Genomic DNA, 20,431 nt, shown 5'->3' on the forward strand with positions numbered 1-20,431 from the left:
AGACTCAACTATCTTGCAGCTTTTAGAGATCTGTTTTCAAATAAAGGATCTGTATCTCCACCACATAACATTTATACTCAAATTAAACTATTTTCCCCAAATTATTACATGTTTAATCACTTTCTTTTTTGGTTCCTTATCACATAGAAAATGAAAAACTAAAGATATTAGAAAACAGAGTCAAATGTTTTACACAGTGGTTTAACAAACTGCTGCATAATGATACAAGACAGACATTTAGATAAATCAGCAATTCAAATTTTTAGCAAATTACTGAGTTTTAGAAAATACTAACATATTGGGTATGTTCTAAAATGCAACATTTTCGGATAAAGAATTCACTGTGCTCTTTACTGCAATCACTGTTTTCAGATGTTAAATTACATATTTAATATTTCACATTAATTCTCTTAATCAGGTGAGGACAGGCATTTTAGCTTGTTAGGAAATGTCCAGAAAAATGGTTTCAGTGCACTGGTGTCAAATATAGCAAAAACTAGTTGAACCATATTGGATTTTTCTTCAATTAATTAAAATTTTGAAATAACATATTTATGGATCTTCTGTACCACACAACACATTAGATTTCTTTCTCCACAGCATGGTATTTATTACTCCCAAAGAGGGTCTACTGAGGGCACAAAGAACCCAATTCATTGATAAATCTTCTGAACAGGAGTTTTACAGGTGTTTTACTCCATATTGCAGAATTCAAAGACAATCATAATTTTACTACAAATAAAAAGCTAACATTTTAAAATTGTACATTCCTAGCATTTTATGTGAAAGGGCTAGTAATGTGGGATTTAGTGGAATTGATTTTTTTCAAGGGACAGAAGACATCTTACTCTTTGATTTTAAAATGGGTATTATTGAGCTATGTTCAATTGCATTACAGGAACAATATGTTAACACAGATAATCTTGGAGAGCTCAGCAGGTAAAAAATGAAATCAGGCAACATGAGATTCATCGTTAATAAATATCCTCAGTGGTCAATAAATATGTGATACCTGTGCAGGGAGCATCGCAGAATGCAGAAAACATCTGGATATGTGCTATATTCTAGAACACACCAGAAACACAAGTCCAACGCTAAGCATCATTGGTGTTTTCGATATAGCACACCCACAACACAAGTCAAAAATTTGGTTAACAAATTGAAAAAAAGTCTTTGTTTCCGATAACAGATTTAAAGACTACATACAGAACAAACAATATGAACTATATTTTTCCACCTGCTGTGTTAACCATCCTTAGTATAAGCAAAGGTCAAAATAGGCAGGTTTCAGATGAAAATAAGCTTCACAACTGAGGGCAGCATTCCCCGGTAGTCCCAATCTCAAATCATGATCGCCTGGGGAATTGGGAGTTGGCAAGAAAATATGTTTTGTGTCAGGCAAAACCACTTCAAAGTAGGAGTGACACCACGAACTGTCAATCAGGATTAGACTCGTTCTACATTGCAGCCTGGAACAATGTGATACTTGAGGTGCAGTCAATAGTGAAGGGAAATCAAAATAAACACAGGTGGCTGGAGGATGATAGGAATCCCTTGATCGGACAGCTGAATTCTTTACAAGACACTGCAGTTGAACTTGTTACAGATCAAAGATTTCAAATGGTGGAGGGGTTGGTTGCAGTTTTTCCGATGTCCGATAAAATAATTAAACCACAATTTGCATTTCATTCGCAAGCCTGGGCCCTCTAGCCACCAACCCCCCCACCACCCTAGTCAGGAGTCTTTCACTCCAGCGGAGTTTATAGCAGCTCCCCACATTTAATGGGGAGTTGGCAGCCTGACCCCGCTGGAGTGAAGGGAGGGGTCATGGAAGCTCCCAAAGTCAGGTGGAAGGGGGGTGCCCCCTGGGCATTGCCAAAGGGGTAAAGTGACAATGCCTAGGGCACTGCCCACTGAGCATCAGCCATTGTCAAGGAGGTGGGTCAGAGGAGGCAGGGCCTGATAAGGGCAGGGTCGGTGGGGGGAGGGCAGTCCCGCTGCAATTCTCCACTTGAGATTGGTCAGGGCTGACCATCGGGGTGGGGGGGGGGGGGGGGGGTGGGTGCTGGGGCTGGCCAGCGTGAGGGGTCACTGTACTGGCCATCAGTAGGGAGGTCGACAGTGCAGGGCCAGTGCACATGTGCTGATCTCAGCACTGACAGATTGGCACATGTGCAGTGACCTGCTCCGCATTATGCTGCCAGCCTCTTCAGCCGGAATAGGCCCCACCCCTAGCTTTGCATCAAGAAGCTCGTTTGCGCTCTCTGTGATGCACAGAGTGTGGGAGATTCATTCATTGGAAGGATCACTCTCATGCCTGTGGTGGGGGGGTCTTAACCATTATCCTGAGCAAGGAGATTGAGTCGTCATTTAAAAATGGCGGCCAAGTCTCAGAACAATGAGGTTAGCCACGGGTTTCCCAATATGAATAAATTAGTATCTGTCAGGCAGGAGAATCCCACTTCATGGACAATGCTAACACCAGGGGAAACCCCGCAAGTTTCCCACTGCCGTGGGCACTTAGTTCCAATTTAGGAGATTCACAGCCTAAATGTCGCTCTGAGCATTCCGGGTGCTCCTAAAAATCAATGGTGATTCCGTCATTATTTTTTATCCTCTTAAAGGCCCACAGTACACACAGAGAATGCCTGTGAAATGCTGGCATAACGTTTCAGTTTTTATGACCACTGAAGTGAATGATGATAACCAGTTCACTTCTCGACAGAAGGTCCACCTTTTTTGCAATTTTCTTGTTAGTACAGTAGCCTTTGGCTTTTTCCTATAGCAGAAATGAGTGGATATGCAGCTAATGGATGCCTTTGGAAAAGACATGACAATTCTACCACATGATAAACAGAAAATTCTCCCTCTGAACTAACATCAAAAGATGTGCTATTTTAAAAGTGAGAAAGAAATTGCATCCAAAATTTAAACAGCACCATTCATAACTTCTGGTTAGTCATTACCAGAGAAATATTTGAAGCATCACCGCAGGAACTGCAACTTAATACCCTCTCAAATTTAATTACAGTGGAGTCAGGTCTTCGGAACAGGAGGAGGCCATTCAACCCCTCGAATTTGCTCTGCCATTCAATCACACTGTAGTGGATCTACATTCAACTCCATCTGCCTACCTTTAATAGTTTTCCTAACAGCCATCATTAAAATCTATTACTCAGTTTAAGATTTTCAATTGGCTTAATCTCAGCAGCATTTTGGGAGACAGAGTTTCAGACTTTCCCTACCCTTTGTGTGAAGAAATTATTCTTAACTTCATATATGAACAAACAGCTCCAATTTTTAAATTATATTAATTTGTTTTGCAGTTCTTCAACACAGGAATTAATTTATCTCTACTCTATCAATCTTCTTCCTAAAACATGAAGAACTGTGAAACTATTTTTATTCTCAAATACATTAAAATGTCATATTCTATGGTAAAATATGGGGTTGGTGCATGATATGAGGTGGGAGGGAGGGGATTATGGTAGGAATGATTGAAATAATTATATCCATACACACACACAGTATATCTTATCAGCTAAGAGAAAGGGGTTTGAAAAAAAAATCCAAGATAGTAACTTTGCTCCTCCTTGAAAACCTGATGACTTTTTATTTTTTGCATGTTTCATCATATTTGCCACTTGTTCCAATTAAAAGACTGGGCCAGTAAAAAAAATCAAATTTACAGAACTATCTCGTGATGTGTTAGCTATACAAAACCAAGCGAAAAAGCAGGAAACAGGCAGCTTACCAGTGTTTTCGAAAGGCAATGTCCAATGTAACTTTTTTATACCTTATTCAGTATTGGCAACTAATGGCATGAAGGCCTGTTGGAATAAATCAGCTGTAGAGAGAAGGTGTCTCTGCCGTAATACTTTTTGTTATAATTACGAGTGTGCGCTTAGGTCTCAGATAGCTTTATGCACAGATAATTGCGCGCACAGTTTACAACTGATCGGTTTTACTTTAAACGGAAGCTTAAATGCATTACAAAATTGCAAATGGTGCTGTAAAGTACACACGATTCTCATCAGAGGCTAGACTGTCATTTCAAATGATTAATTAAAATTCAATGAATTAAAAGTCAAGCTTCAGTAAAATTAAATGAGGCTTAACTGACTCTAATAGTGAACAGGATGTTAAACATGAAGTGGAACAGTCATGCTTGATAAAGTTCCTTACCTAAAACTCCGCTTGGCTCAATGGGATACTCCAGGATGGAAGTAGCTGGTGCCAGTGTGTAAGGGTAGTCATAGGGAGCATAGATTAGACCGGCTTCAGGTGCAGGAGGCACTATTGTAGTCGGATGAGGCGATCCATTAGGCATGACCGTTGCTGTTTGTATTTGCCTAATTAGAGGCATGATAGTTGGACCAGCTGGTGTGGGGGCTCGCAAGGCAGCTGGTGGCAGAACCGATGTGGGCCCAGTAATGATCCGTGGAGCTTGGGCTGTCGCTGCAAGAGAAAAGGCAAGGGCAGCTACAGTAAGCGAAAGAAATTCATAGTGAAGGTGCGGACAGAACAGTGTGTGTCAGGAAAAGTGGGAAATGGAGAAAAGCCAAAAAAGCAGGTGGAATGAAAGAAAAATGAAGAAGAAGTCATTAGTACAAGCAGTGATACTTTGCAGTATTGAAGCACATCTTTAACTAAAAACCAAATCAACTTCCAATCAAATTCAATCACATCAACTAAAAACATAAACTGAAAAACTCAAAATTCAGTTGTAAATAAAAGTAAGCAGTGGACTAACACATCAGAGTCACATCACGTAATGTATAATGAAATTTTGCTTAGGCAGCAATTCACATTTTATCCTGGAAAACTACCAAGGGCTTTCATTATTCAGAAATCAAAATCCAATATTTCATTGTTATGCACCACCCCCAACTCCCATAGAATACCAGCTGAACTCTCCCCAGTGCTCTAGTCAAATATTGTCTCAGGTCAATATTTACCCCTCAACCATATCTAAAAGGCATAATGGCTGCCAGCTTTCCTACATTACAACAGTGATGACTCTTTAAAAGTACCGGATTGGTTTTAAGATAATTTGGCAAGTCCTGACATCATGATAGACCCTAAACAAATGCGTCTTTCTTTCATTCGGCAATATGTACTGGAGAGTCTGCTTTCTAAAATTCACTATGTACAGCCATGGATGTCATTGCCCAATACAACCTCCATCAATATCCCCACATTCTGCTTTGTAGCAGTTCAAAAACTACTGGAGTTATTGCTGGATAAATCTGACAGTGTTATATTAGATTCCATCCAACAGAGAACTGGCACGTACACACAAAGGAATGCTCTCTAATATGAGCAGAATTGAATATAAAAGTAAGGATATTATGTTTCTGTTATACAGAGCACTGGTAAGACCAGGGGCCTGATTCTCCCATCTTGTGGAAAAGTGCCGACATTGGTGGCAAAACAATAGTGTTCCCCTTTGGCGTTGGCAGCGACTTTCAGTTGGGATTCATCAACTTAAAAGATGCTAATAAGCTCATTTTGATCAACTCAACGGTCTGCCCCACTGTTCAGAGAACAAGCACCCCCTCCTACAAAAAAAATGAAATCGTGCACCCTCCCCACTGACCAAGGGAGCACCATTCACGAAAGAGAGGCATCTCCCTCACTGACCCTGACAAATAACAGATAACCCTCCACCCACACCACGCAGGCATGAGGATGACCTGACCCAAACCCCAACCCGCACTCAGGCTGTGCACTCAGGACCCCCTCCCCATCAAACTCCCCATCAACCCACTCAGGCCCCATTCCCCCATTCAGGCCCCCTTCCCCTTCAAACCTCTCATGCAGACCCCCTTCCCCCTCAGACCATTCATGTAAGCTCCCTTCTTTCTCAGACCTCCACTCAGGCCCCCTTCCCCTTCAGATCCCTCATTCAAGTCCCCTTCCCCATCAGACCCTCCCGTCCCCCTCATTACTCTCTTCCCCACTCAGACTGCCCATACAGCTTCCTTTTTCCTCAAACACCCCTACTTTGGTCCCCTTCCCCTCAGAACCCCACACAGGCTCTGTTCCTCCTCAGTCCCCCTTCCACCTCAGACCTCCACTCTCCTCAGACTTCCTACTCAGCCATCCTTCAGGCCATGTGTGTCGGCAGAGCCAATAGTGCACTGTCCCCTGGCATTGACACCCTAGCCTGGTGCCTTGAACTCCGAGGAGGCTCAAGGAGGTAAATCCAATGATCATGTTCCCCTCTGCTGTTGTCAGGCTGCAACAAATTCAGTGCATGATGCCTTGAAAAATATTCCACTGACAGCTTGATTGACATCTGCTCCAGCCACCTGTATTTATTTGTTAGAAATCAAAGGGTACAATGGAATGGGGAGGGTTTCAGAGAATTCAACTTGCTAGAAAGCCTGAAGACTTTGAATCAAAGCTGTGTGCACAGCTAGGCAGAATGGAACCCTCCCCTTTCCCCAATTGAAACTAACATCTCCTCTCTGTCAGAGAACTTCAAAAGGATTTACTCACACCTGCAGCTTCTGACAGGGAGAAAGGAAAATCTCTGCTGCAGAATGGAGTGCTGCAATTATTTAAATGCCTGACAGATGACCAGGGGGCATGGAGATGAAAGTGATCTGGCCACTTCAAGAATGCAGATGTTGATCACAGGGCTTCCTGAAATCACCATGTCAGGAATGATCTTCAGGCCTGCCAGGGCTAGAAAAGGCAGTCCAGCCACAACAGTCCATCCCACCGGAGAGTGGCAAGGTCAAATCCATGCTCCCACCTGAGCCCACTCAACCCTCAGGACCCTTCCTCTGCAGTCTGGCAGCAGCAGAGGAGCAAATGGTGACTAGACCTACCTTCTCCACCGTCACCGCCACCCCCCCCACCCCAGAGTATCAGTGCCAGGGGACATTGCACTATTTGCACTGCCAAGGCATGTGGCCTAAGGGGAGGCTGAGTGGATGATCTATGATGGGAAGGGTGCCAGGGGGGTGGTGGTGGTGGTTGGGTCACCCTCATGCCTGCATAGTTGTTTGCTGTATGACCCATAATTTGAGTGTTGGAGGCAAGGGGAGGATGCCCTCTCTTCTGAGAGGCTGGTGGTACTCCCCTGGATCCTTGAAGTTTAGCATGCCATGTCCCCACTTGTGGGTAGTAACTGTAAAGCCCACCTGGTGTCATTCCCACTGGTGGGCTGAGTGAATGGGGGAGGCTGGTGAATAGCTGTCAAAACCCCTAATGACATACAAATTAGCCAGTTTGCATAATTGTCAGGTTGCCACCCAGTCTCAGCGGGAACTTGTTCAGGGCCACTGGGGAGTCAGGTGGTGATGAATCCCACCCATTGGGAATCCCAATTTTCAGCCGATGTCCCATTCACCAGGGCATTGGAATTCCTGTCAGCTGTCTGAGGAGGTTGAAGAATTGGGCCCCATATTTTGAATTGTGTGTGTAGTTTTGGTCTGCTTATTTAAGGAAGGAAGTAAATTGTTTGGAGGTTGGTCAGAGGAAATTTAGCTGGATCATATCTGGTATGAGCAGGTTATCCAATGAGAAGAAGTTGGACAAGTTGGGTTTGTTTCTACTGGAGTTTGGTAGAGTGAAGGGTGACTTGGTGAAGTGTACAAGTTCTGGAATGGTCTTGACACAGTTAACATGGAAGGGGCATTTCCTTTTGTGGGTGAGTCCAAAAATAGGAAGCACTGTTTTAAAATTAGGAATCTCATAGGGCAGAGATGGGGAATTTTTTTTCTGAGGGTTGTGCGACTTTGGAACTCTGCCTCAGAAGGCGGTAGAAGTGCGGTCATTGAGTATTTTTAAGGAGGAAGCAGATAGATTTGTGTTAGGCAAGGGAATCAAAGGTTATCGGAGTAGATGGGAAAGTGGAATTTGAAACACAAACAGATCAGCCATGATCTTATTGAATGGCAGATCGGGCATGAGGGGCTGAATGGTGTATATTTGCTCCTACTTTGTATGTTCATATATCTCCTGAAGCCGAGCTTTCCTATAAAGGACTGAATCGAGCACTTGCATCCAGTCTAGAAAATCACCTTTCTGGAGTGGGCCCTTACAAATTTATCCTTTTTAATACTGAATATCTGACCTTATTAAAGAGTTTAAATAAAATTAAAATTTGACAAAAAAAATTTAAAATACAATTTGAATCCCTAAAGTTAAACGTCCTTGACTGTGCCTGAAATTGTTTATAATGTATTTCAATTCTCTGTGGAGATATCTTGTTTTTTCTGTCTGAAGTTGTGACAATCTTGAAATGGATGACACCAGTGCACCCTTATCTTTGATGTTTAATGGCATTCCCAAGGGAATTAGTGACCCTGGATTAGCAGACATGATAACCCATTGCTAAACAAAGAATTCTGTGCCCATTAAACATCTATTCAACAGTGAGGGCCTTTTCTCCAACAAACAAACCAAAAACCAAGAAGTGAATTCCTGCAGAAAATAACAAAAAAAATTAATTAGTAGGAGAATTATATCACGTTATGTGTCCACTGCCTGAGGCAGGTCCTTGGCTCATCGTCTGCTGTTGCTTCATCCTGAGCCCTTTTCTTGGCAGCTTTTATTATTGGTGGTTTGCCTTCCACTCTCAGGAACAGGGCGAGAACGTTAGCTGGAACGGGACTCAAACCCATGCTGCTGGCAATATTCTAAACCACATGCTAGCCACCTAAACTAACTAACCCTTCCTAGTTATACAACATTTTACTGAAAATGAGAGATTTCTTTTTCTGACAGGAAGATGAAATCCGTCCAGGTACAATACCAGAAGGTGTTCTGTACTACTTCATGCTGTCCATAGGATAAGTGCAATAATCCTGCAGTCATTAATTCCTTACAATTCAATATGTCAATTAGTTACTTATTTCAAGGAGCAATTATATTTTGTAGGCTAGTCGATTGCAACTTCATCTTGCAGTAAGATTTCAGTACTTTTCTGAGCATTCCTAGCAAGGGCGGGGGCTGGACATTTTACTTTCAAACCCAGAAATTTATTTCAAGCCAGACTTGGCTTACTCTGCTGAGTTTTAGCTTCTGGAAGTGTAAGCTGCTGCACTTTATTTAACTTGCGGGAGGTACTCAATATAAAAAGCACCAGTTTGCTGGGGCCTTCTGAAAGCTGAACATTGCACATATTACACTGTTCTCATATAAGGCCTTTTGTATCCTTACGTGATTTGATGTTGGCATCTCTATATGTGCCATTCAGTATCGCTAATTCCATCAGCTGCATCTTCTTTAGGTTATCTTCTCCCTCTGCCTGAAAAAACACAATTTAAAAAATCTTCATTTTTATCCATGACAACCTATATTGAAAGCTTACAGATCAACAAAATCCAGATGTGTTAATTATTTGCAAGTTCACAAGGGAAGAAACTCCTAACTATCACTGTATTTTATTGTTTTCTTCAGTAAAATTAAGGAGCTGTAACTGTCATTCAAATTCCTGCTTCTGGATGAGGATCCATCTTACTTTTCAGGTGGTATTATAGATGCCATGGACAGAAACTTGTGGACGCAATGGGATTCAGCTGCCAGCTGAGAGCTGGCAAAACTCCTGCACAATCTCTTTTCGAAAAGGTCCGCCATATCTTGCATTACCCCGGAACTTGACAAGCCAGTGGCAAGCTTTCCCTTGGGATCATGGACCTGAGGACATTGGCAAGCAGCTCTTCTGTACTCAACAGTAACATGAGAGAGGCAGTAGCTGTTGCCACACATACATAGTGAGGGATTGCAGGGAAAGGGAAACTGCAGGGGAGAGAGACATGTCAATAACAAGGGCATGATGTGGGTATGCCGGCGTTGGACTGGCATAAACACAGTAAAAAGTCTGACAACACCAGGTTTTAGTCCAACCGATTTATTTGATAATAGACTCGCAAGCTTTCGAGGTTTCCCTCTTCGTCAGGTGAATGGAGAGTGGGTGGAATTTGTTGATATCATCATATAGTTGTTTCAGTGATTGTTCACCATGAGGCCAAAGGAAGAAAATGTCATCGATGTATCTAGTGTATAGCATTGGTTGAAGATTCTGTGCAGTGAAGAAGTCTTGTTCGAACCTGTGCATGAAGATGTTGGCATATTGAGGTGCAAATTTGGTCCCCATGGCTGTTCCATGTGTCTGGATGAAAAACTGGTTGTTGAAGGTGAAGACATTGTGGTCCAGGATAAAGCGGATGAGTTGTAAAATTGCATCTGGAAACTGGCAGTTGTCAGCATTGAGTGCTGAGGCAGTCGCAGCAATGCCATCGTTGTGGGGGATGTTGGTGTAGAGTGCCGAGACATCCATTGTGACGAGGAGTGTCCCTGGTTCAACTGCTCCATGTGTGCTGAGTTTCAGTAGGAAGTCCGTAGTGTCGCGACAAAAGCTGGGGGTTCTTTGTACAATGGGTTTCAGGATGCCCTCGACGTAGCCGGAGAGGTTCTCACACAGAGTCCCATTGCCCGATACGATGGGACGGCCAGGTGTGTTCGCCTTGTGTATCTTTGGGAGGCAGTAGAGATCTCCAATGCGGGGAGTACGTGGAATGAGAGCACGGAGGGTGCTCTGAAGATCCGGATCAAAGGTCTTGATCAGATTGTTGAGTTGACGAGTGTGTTCTTTGGTCGAATCTGTGGGTAACTGTCTCCATTCACCTGACGAAGAGGGAAACCTCGAAAGCTTGTGAGTCTATTATCAAATAAATCGGTTGGACTAAAACCTGGTGTTGTCAGACTTTTTACTGCATTAACAAGGGCAGCAGGGGGTGGCTTTCAGCTGCCCTCCTCTTCCCAACGCAGGGTCCCTTGATCAGACCTTTGAGTGTCTTTGAATGAAAGACCCTCCCACCCATGCCCCAGGAACCCAGAAGCAAAAGCACTAAGGTTTATTGTTATGCTCCACACATGATGAGTCCCTCACCTGCCGCTGAGTTAATAGTAACAGTAGCAGGATAAGGCCCTTAAGTGGGCACTGATTTCCAATTTAAGGGCTTCAATTGGATATCCACAAGTTTCCTGCCACAGAATTGGGATGGAGATGCAAAGGCGCGAAGGCAGTGGGATCTCCATTAAATCATGCCAAACTCTCCATGTGGAAGCTTACAACATTTTGCACCATGGCATTACTTTGTAGAAGAATATTCCTGAGTAATCTAGCTGATATTTATTCTTTACCCATCAATAAAAACAATGCTGTGCATGGACTTGTTGGAATTGGTTTCTCTACATTAGAACAATGAGTGTTCAGTCCAAAAATGTGCAGGTTAGGCGGACTGGCCAAGCTAAACTGCCTTTAGTGTCCAAAAGTGTATCAGATTAGTGGGTAAATACATGGGGTTATGGGCATAAGCCCTAAGTAATATACCCTGTTGGATAGGAGATGCAGATTTGATGGGCCAAATGGCCTCCTTCCGCATTGTAGAGATTCCATGATTCTGTATCATTGGCTGTGAACGCTTTGCGAAATCTGAAGTCAGGTCATGAAAGGCATTATAGAACATTAAGTTTTCCGTCTTCTTTCTTTTACATTCAATTTAATGAAAAACAGTTAGTTGAACTGAAGCAAGGATCTATTATTACCTGCGATAATATGCATATTGAAGGTATATAAACTAACTCAAAACAATTACAGCTCAAAACAAAATCCAGTTGTTGGCTACTGGATTTTGAGGTGTCTTGTTATCTGTTGTTGGGACGATGATTGACATAGCCATCCCCCTGGGTATTGACTTAATGTTTCAGTGTTACTGAAGCAAGAAGTTCCCCGATGGGAAAGTGCGTTATATCTAAAGAACAGATGACCCATACTAGCTACAAGAAACATTAGTCTGGCAGGATAATAAATAGCATCCTTTATTCAAACGCTATTATGTATAAAGGCTAAGTGTTCCAACTTCTCAAATGTTTAGCCAATGGGGAAAATTTAGGCCAGTAGCAATGAAAAATGATAATCCAACTTTCCAGTAAAAGCAATTTTAACAGAGCAAAATCTGACATTAATGATGAGCAATGATTAAAAATTGATCAAGAGTGAGGAAAGTCTGGCAATGGAATGGGCCACAGGTCCATTATTAGCCACGATAATATTCATACTGAAGGTAAATCAATTAACTTAAAACAATTGCAACTGTCGTTGGCTACTGGGTTTTGAGATGCCTTGCTCTCCTCTCATCTGTTGCTGGGAGGATGATTGACATGGTCATCACCCAGGGTACTGACTTAATGTTTCAGTTGACTGCAACAGATGCACAAGAGGATTCTAGTGACAAAAATTCTTTGGTTTTTCTTGTGTAAATTTGATGCTGCACTGCCTACATTATAACAGTCACGGCACTTTCAAAGTAATTCACTGGCTGTAATATGCTTTAGCACAATCCAAGACTATGCAAGATACAACTTCCTTTTCAGAGCTGAGGTTCAGAACTCCCTAAACTTACGGAATTAGACGCTATTCTTCCACTTAAAACAATGTGATGTCTTTCCCTGAATTAGTACAGAGATCCAAGGTGAGGGAGAGAAATCATGGGCCCTGATGCTTTTTTTGTTTTGGAGCTGTTACTACTTGGCCTTTGTACTTTCTGAGGGGGAATTCCCACCCCTGATTTTGGTAAGTGGGAATATCGACGGGAGTGGAGAATCGAAGGGATGTCCCAAAATGGCTTTCACACTGCAGAATGTCCCCACCCCCAGCCAGTGACATAATGGGTTCCTGCTATGCAGTGATGAGAACCAAATTATAATGCATTACCATATACATAGCATGCCATTCTGCTGTATCATTTGCTAAATAGGAAATTCCCTCCTTGGCGGGATTTACAATAGGTTTTGACAAACAGGGAACTGGCTCAGAACCCGCTGGGTACAGATAAGTACAATCACCAGGGAGGAGAGGGTCATGCCTGAATATACTCTGGCACTGTGCCACATCCCTCTAAAACTTATCTTTTAAAAATCTAGGCTGCTGGCAACATGATGGGCCCGATTTTACAATTTTCATTCTAAGAGCTGAATCTGGGCGCTATTCAGATCCGACTTGGAAACCCGTCCTCAGGCGCTCCCATACGCCTAGTCTGAATTGCTTGTTGTTTCTGAAACACTGCTGCTCTGAGCAGAGCCTTCAACTGTGCATGCGCAGTGAGAAAAAAAAATTGAAAAACGTTCCCCTGTCACATCACTCCCAGGCCGCAAAAAGTGGATAAAGTGGCCCGGGAGTGAAAAGCAGGCGTGATGGTCCCCCCAGACATTACCCCACTCCCACAATATAACTGTCCCCCTTATCCACCCACCCCTCCGCTACCCAGACCAATCGCGACCCCCTGCCCACTTTCCCCCCACCGATCGCCCTCAGAGTGGCAGCGGTCCCCCCTGCTCCCTCCATCAGAAATCCATCTGGCCTCTGCCCTCCATCCCCCCCAGGAATAATCCACCCTACCCCCCCACTCCCCCCCAAACTCACTCTCCCCCGTGCATGATCGGGCCTCCACTCCCTCCCCCTCCTAGAGAAAGATCGAACCACCCCACCAGAGAATAATCTAGCCCCTTCCCTTCCGAGAAAATAATCTAGCTTCCCCCCCACCCCAGAGAATGATCGGGCCTCCCCTCCTCCCAGAGAATAATCTGGCTCCCCCCTTCCGAGAGAATAATCTAGCCTCCCCCTGCCAGAGAATGATCGGGCCCCCCCTCTTCCCAGAGAATGATTCCCTCTCCCCGCTTACCAACCAGACAATGATCTGGTCTTCCTCTACCCCTGGCCTCCCTCTGCATCACACCCTCCCACCACAGAACTAATTGGGCCTCCCTCCCCCCATCAGATAATGATCTGGCCTCCCTCCACCCACCTCCCCCACCCCCAATCTGACTCAGAGAGCCGTTCGAAGCTCTGAACTTATCTCTTCAGAAGCTGGAGCACCCGAAACAGACCTTTGCCCAGCACATCTGTTTCGTGACAAATCTGGATGTGTGAATGCAATGGTAAAGGGGGAAGTGCTGGCAAAATTGGGTGGGCAGCCCATTAATTCAATTTAATTGCATGCAAATCGGATCGTGGCCATTTTGATGAAGTGGGCATCTGCGCAGATGTGGGCGCGGATCTCGTTAATGATCTCATGCCCAACTTTACCACATTTTCGTGCCTGTTCGCAATGGTAAAATCGGGCCCGAAATCATGGGATCCGCCTCTTCTTTCTTTTTCAGACAGTTTAAACATTTGGTGAGAAAAGTCAATAAGGCTGTAAGTGAGCTGCCCTCTGTTTTCTTTGCCCAAGATACCATTTTGACAAAATAATCAGAAAATTCCGCCCCATGTCTCGATTTATAAAGAATATCAAAAGATCAGATTTTAATATATTACACTTTACAACCATGGCTTTGTCAGACAATTACACACAACTTGGTCAGTCGTATTATGCAGTCAATCCACTCTTCTGGACTTGGCCCTATGCAGTGTCTGGACAACATCCAAAAGACTTGAACCTCTTACAAGCACCACAAACAACAATCCAATGTACGATGAGGATGAATTGAACTAACAGCAATATATTTGGTTGATGCATGACTCCTGGTTTCACTTACAAGTTTAAATTCCAGTAAAGTAGCACCATCCAAATCACCTGCAATATTTCTATCCATACAAGTGGCTTTTGTTAACAGGAAAATTGCACATTGCATTGATCAATAACTATATTGTTTTAAAATGAAATGCCCAGCATGGAGCATGTATGAGGACAGCAAACTACTGCAGATGCTAGAAATCTGAAATATAGAGAGACAATACTGGAAATACTCAGCAGGTTTGGCAGTAGCTGTGGACAGAGAAACAGAGTCATGACTTCAGCTCCACGAACTGCACTAAATCTGATGACAGGTTGCTGACCTCTTTCTCTCTACACAGATGCTGCCAGACATGCCAAGTATTTCAACACTTCCCACAATCAGCTTTATTGTGAGCATTTCATTCTCCTCCAGCAAGAAAGTCAACAGCTACTGTCTGAGATCTGATACAGCACACCATTCAACATCAACCTCAAAGACAACTACTCAATTATAAAGAAAATGTGTGACAAACAAAAAAGAAATCAGTGTCAAAGCAATAAATGAATCATTTAAAAAATGAATAATCAATAAAAATGACCATTAAAAAGTGCCAAGCAACTGAGCAACATTTTTTGTTTATTCGCTTGAAAAACAGAGCCTGACAAGGCCCCAAGTCCTCTGCACCACGGAAGGGGAGGGGACCAGGGCTAAGCTAAGGAATTGGATTTAACAAACACCAACTATGCATCCTCCTCTGGGTTCAGTGTGTGCATAGTATTTTGGGGAGGGAGGAGGGGGAGGACATGTGTTCGTGCATCCCACACTGAGCAGCCTGTGTGGTGAGGGTTATATTTATTTGTTCACAAATGTTGGCATTGCTGGCTAGGCCAGCATTTATTATCCATTCCTAATTGCCTTGAAAAGGTGGTAGTCCACTGCAGTGCTGATAGGGATTTTTATCCAGCCACAGTGAAGGAATGGTGATGTAGTTCCAAGTCAGGATGGTAAGTGGCTTGGAAGGGAAGTTGCTGGTGGTGCTGCCCTTGCCCTTCAAGATGGTAATGGTCATAGGTTTGGAATGTGCTGTCAAAAGAGCCTTGGTGAGTTCCTGCAGTGCACCTTGTAGATGATACACACTAACACAACCGTGCATCATTGGTGAAGCAAGTGAATATTTTAGTGGTGGATGGTATGCCAATGGGGCTGCTTCATCCTGGATGGTGTCAAGTTTCTTGAGTGGTGTTGGAGCTTTACTCATCCAGGTAAGTGGACAGAATTCTACCACACTCCTGACTTGTGCCTTTCAGATGGTGGACAGGCTTGGGGGAATTAGGAGATGAGATACACACTGCAGAAAGCATAATCTCTAACATGCTTTTGTAGGCACGGTATTTATAATGGCTGGTCTAGTTTAGTTTCTAATGAATGTAACTGCCAGGATGTACATTTGTCCCCAGGCCAAGCAGGCTCTGTCTCTGTGTGGGTTTTTTAAAAGGTCATTCACAGAGTATAGGCATCCCTGATGAGGCCAACATTTATTACCCATCTCTAAGGGGGCATCTTGAGGGGCATCTGCCATTTTGAACCTGTGATGCTAGTCTATCTTTAAGAGATTTTTTAAAAAATCATGTTCTCCGTAGCTCTCAGAGCATCAGCTTATGTCATTATTGCCGAGGTTGCTGGACATGTCCTTTCATTGCTCCTTAAGTGGCTTAAATGAGGTCTGTTTATTTTTACTTTGGAGTCTTTTATGACCCTGCATTGTTAGGAGTAGGGCTGATGGCAGGTCATGGGTTCTGGACAGTTTTTTTCCTTCCCAGTGAATTTAAGGTTTCATTTTTGGTTGGCTGGCTGCAGTTTCTAGTTTCAAAGGGACATCAAGCTGAAAAGAAGTATTTCTCTCTCTCACCCTGGTTTTGGAAATTCTGCTGGTTAGACAAAAGCAAGGCTTCTTGCCTTCCTGGAGTAACATCAAAGAATCCCTACAGCGCAGAAGGAGGTCATCCAGCCCATCAAGTCTGCACCGACTGCAATCTCACACAGGCCCTATTCCTGTAACCCTGAATATTTACCCTGCTAATCCCCTGACACTAAGGTCAATTTAGCATGGTCAATCAACCTAACCCGCACATCTTTGGACTGCAGGAGGAAACCAGAGGAAACCCAAGCAGATATAGGCAGAATGTGCAAACTCCACACTGACACTGACCAGAGGCCGGGTCCCTGGCCCTGTGAGGCAGCAGTGCTAACCACTGTGCTGCTATAAATAGAGAATCTGCTGTTGGTGGTTTGACTAGAGTCTCTCTCTGGTCTGGGAAGCTGATCCGACTCCAAGCTTGTCTGTGTGTGCTTCAAGAGAACTGCAGCATTCATCTAAAGGACTCCATCCCAGTATCACATGAGCATTAGTCTTTGCTGTGTTAAACATATGGAAAGGGTTTTTTTGTCTATGGGAAGTTTTGTTCGATTGGAACAGTTTAGATATATTTGTTAAGGGTTACACATTATTGTGGCTGTTTTATTTGTAATTGATAAAGGTTATTGCTAATTTTCTTTCCATACATGTTAACTATGTTCTTAAATAAGTTTTGTTTGCTAAAAGCTCCCTAGTGGAGGTTTTTGGTTTTGGCTGGCTCCCTTTGAATCATACCTAAAGTGAAACATATCATACTTATCCTAGCCAAATTCAAAATGCACAACTTGTGATTCGGGTGAGCTTCATAAAACACTTTGGCGTTTCTGGCTTGAATTACAAGAAACTACTGCAGTCCAAGGGGTGTGGGCAATTTAGCGATGGTAATATCTGCAGAAATGTTTAGATTTTATCTTGTTGAAGATAATCATTGCCTGCCACTTGTGTGACATGAATGTTACTTGTCACTTCCCAGCCCAAACCTGAATATTGTCTAGGTCTGCTACATATGGAGATGGATTATGTCAGTATCTGAAGAGTCGTAATTGGCACTGAGCACTGTGCAATCATCAGTGAACATCCCTGCTTCTGACATTATGATGGATGGAACGTCATTGATGAAGCAGTTGAAGATGACTGGGGCTAGCACACTACCCTGAGGAACTCCTGCAATGATGTCCAGGTACTGAAATGAGCAAGCTCCAACAACTGCAACCATCATCCTTGGCGCTAAGTGTGACACCTAACCAATGGAGACTTTTCGCCTGTTTTCATGAACTTTTTTGCCAGTGCTCTGCAATGCCACATTTGGTAAAATGTTGTCTTGATGTCAGGGCAGTCACTCTCACCTTGCCTTGAGTTCAGTCTTTTGCCAATATTTAGATCAAGGCTGTAATAAGGTCAGAAGCTGAGTTGCCCTGGTGGAATCCAAAGTGTTCACCTGCGAGCAGGTTATTGTCGAATAAATGCCGCTTGGTAACACTGTTCAGCACACCATCCATCACTTTGTTGATGGAGAGTAGATATTTCGGGTGGTAATTGCATGGACTGAATTTGCCCTGCTTTTTGTGAACACCACATACCAGGGCAATTTTTCATGTTACCAGGCAGATTCCAGGATTGTATCTGTACTGAAACAACTTAGCTAGGGCCATGACTTGCTCTAGAGCACAGGTCTTCATTACTATGACTGGAATGTTGTCAAGGCCCATAGCCATTGCAGTGCCAATACCCTCAGCCATTTCTTGATATTAAATGAAGCAAATCCAATTGGCTGCAGACTGACATCTATAATGCTGGGGACCTCAAGATGAATCATCCACCTGGCACTGTGGCTCTAGGTGCTTCAAACGTTTCAGCCTTAACTATACTGATATGCTGGGGTCCTCCGTTATTGCAAACGGGGATATTTGAGGAGCCTCTGTCTCCTGTTTAGTTGTTTAATTGCCCACTACCATTGACAACTGAATGTAGCAGGACTGACGAGCTTAGATATGATCCGTTGGTTGTGAAATCACCCTATTTCATATTACTTCCAATGTCTGACATGCCAGTAGCCCTGTGTTGTAGTTCATTTTCAGGTATAAGAACATAAAAAATAGGAGCAGGAGTACGCCATCTAGCCCCTCGAGCCTGCCCCGCCATTCAATAAGATCATGGCTGATCTGTTGTGGCTCAGTTCCACATTCCCGCCCTCTCCCCATAACTCTTAATCCCCTCGCTTGTCAAAAACCCATCAACCCGCGTCTTAAAAATACTTAGCGAGGCAGCCTCCACCACTTCAACGGGCAGAGAATTCCAGAAATTCACCACCCTTTGAGTGAAGAAGTTCCTCCTCAACTCTGCTCTAAACCGCACCCCCTTTATCTTGAGGCTGTGCCCCCTAGTCCTACTGTCCTTTCTGAGCGGGAAGAGTCTCTCCACCTCTATCCTATCCATCCCATTCATCATCTTATGTGTCTCAATGAGATCTCCCCTCATTCTTCTAAACTCTAACGAGTACAAGCCTAGTTTATTCAGCCTCTCGTCATAGCTCAACCCCCTCAACTCCGGTATCAGCCTAGTAAACCTCCTCTGCACTCCCTCCAAGGCCAAAATATCCTTGCGTAAAATGTTATGTGCCTGGCATGTTCTCCTGCACATGTTATTGAATAAACATTGAGCACTGGTTTGATGATAATGTGGAGTGGGGGATACGTTGGCCACGAGGTTACAGGCCGCAGCTGATTATAATTCCTTCTGTTGGTATGGCCCAAAGTACTACATGGATGCTCAATTCTGAGTTGCTAAATCTGTTCGAAATCTACCCCATTTAGCATAGTGGTAACAACACAATGGGGGTTTAAGAACATAAGAACATATCCTCAATGGTGGGAGGTGGTCTCCACTAGGACTGTGTGATGGGCATTCTTACTAATACCACCTTAAATAGGTGCAGCTGAGGCAGGTAGATTAATTCCAAACTTTATCACTTCATGTTTCATGTTCATGAATTGTGATTGCTCAATCTTTGACCCTTTCTATATCCTACTAGTCCATGTCTTGCCAGTTGCCAGTTTTTCCACACTCAGCACTCACTCATCCCTGGGCCCGGGAGGTTTAGTGATTAACGTTGCTGAGAAGGAGTTTCGAAAGGCTAGAATGGCCAGATGTGCTTCCTCTCGGCCCTGTCCAACACTCCAGCTGTCCCGGACCTCACTGTTGCTGCAGTTTCCGCTCCCCTGGCCCACCAATCAAGACACCTGTGGCTCGGTACTTGCATGGGACTATACCACCCAGAATACACCCTGACTGCCAAAACATTTGGACACATGGACACAAGCTCTCACTCCAAAACATTCAGGTGCCAAGTGCTAGAACTTTGTCCCAGAGCAGAGCACTCACTGCATGCTTGCTTGTGAACACCACAAAAGGCACGAGGTGGCCACTTGAGAGAGAGGGCACAGTGGTGCCTGAACATGGACACAGGCCCCAGTGATTAGTATCCTGACCGCCCTTCTCTCATAGGCACTGTAAACATCTGAGAGCAAAGTTCAGAATTTATCCTATTGTTACTCACCCATTTGCAGCCAATGCTGATAACAGCTCCCCTCATGCAATCAGTAAAAACATCTCTTGATGTGACAAATGAGTCATATGGGCCAAGTATCCAATTAAATCCTGGTGTTTTTTGGTTTTTAAGTTTGCTGAGATCTGCTACATCATTATTGGCAATCATTGGTACTGGCACCATGCTCGGCGAAAGGAACTGTGAGCACATACAAGGCCAGTCTAAGCTGAGATAGGTTTATTGTCAAATATACACACACTCTATTAAGATGTAGATGTCTATTGTTTTGATGCTTATTGAAAATCAAACTAAAATAGCTTGAGGTAGTTTTTATTTTCAATAAATTCAATATTTAAAAACCAAAGTCGTTTCTCTCAATCATAAAAGTTGACTATACTGTATTATTGCTGTACCTGCAGTACTGGAAGATGCACCAACAAGTTTAGAAA

The 20,431-nt window shown here is 43.6% G+C and overlaps 1 protein-coding gene across 6 annotated transcripts in view; it reads right to left on the reverse strand.

Moving 5' to 3' along the window:
- The window catches only part of LOC145350848 (KH domain-containing RNA-binding protein QKI), a 595,016-nt gene that overhangs the window by 22,675 nt on the left and 551,910 nt on the right, over positions 1-20,431 (reverse strand). For 3 of the 6 annotated variants that reach the window (XM_080200214.1, XM_080200212.1, XM_080200213.1), the window contains 3 exons: positions 9,178-9,265; positions 4,186-4,482; positions 3,755-3,830 (listed from right to left, as the gene is read on the reverse strand). In XM_080200214.1, the coding sequence (XP_080056340.1) occupies positions 3,802-3,830; positions 4,186-4,482; positions 9,178-9,265 (414 nt within the window). In that variant the 3' untranslated portion in view covers positions 3,755-3,801. The remainder of the gene's footprint in view (positions 1-3,754; positions 3,831-4,185; positions 4,483-9,177; positions 9,266-20,431) is intronic. The other 3 variants (XM_080200210.1, XM_080200209.1, XM_080200211.1) reach the window with 2 other exon arrangements.

Source organism: Carcharhinus amblyrhynchos, chromosome 12 (genome assembly GCF_965287045.1).
Source record: "Carcharhinus amblyrhynchos chromosome 12, sCarAmb.v2.hapA, whole genome shotgun sequence".
Classification (NCBI taxonomy): domain Eukaryota; kingdom Metazoa; phylum Chordata; class Chondrichthyes; order Carcharhiniformes; family Carcharhinidae; genus Carcharhinus; species Carcharhinus amblyrhynchos.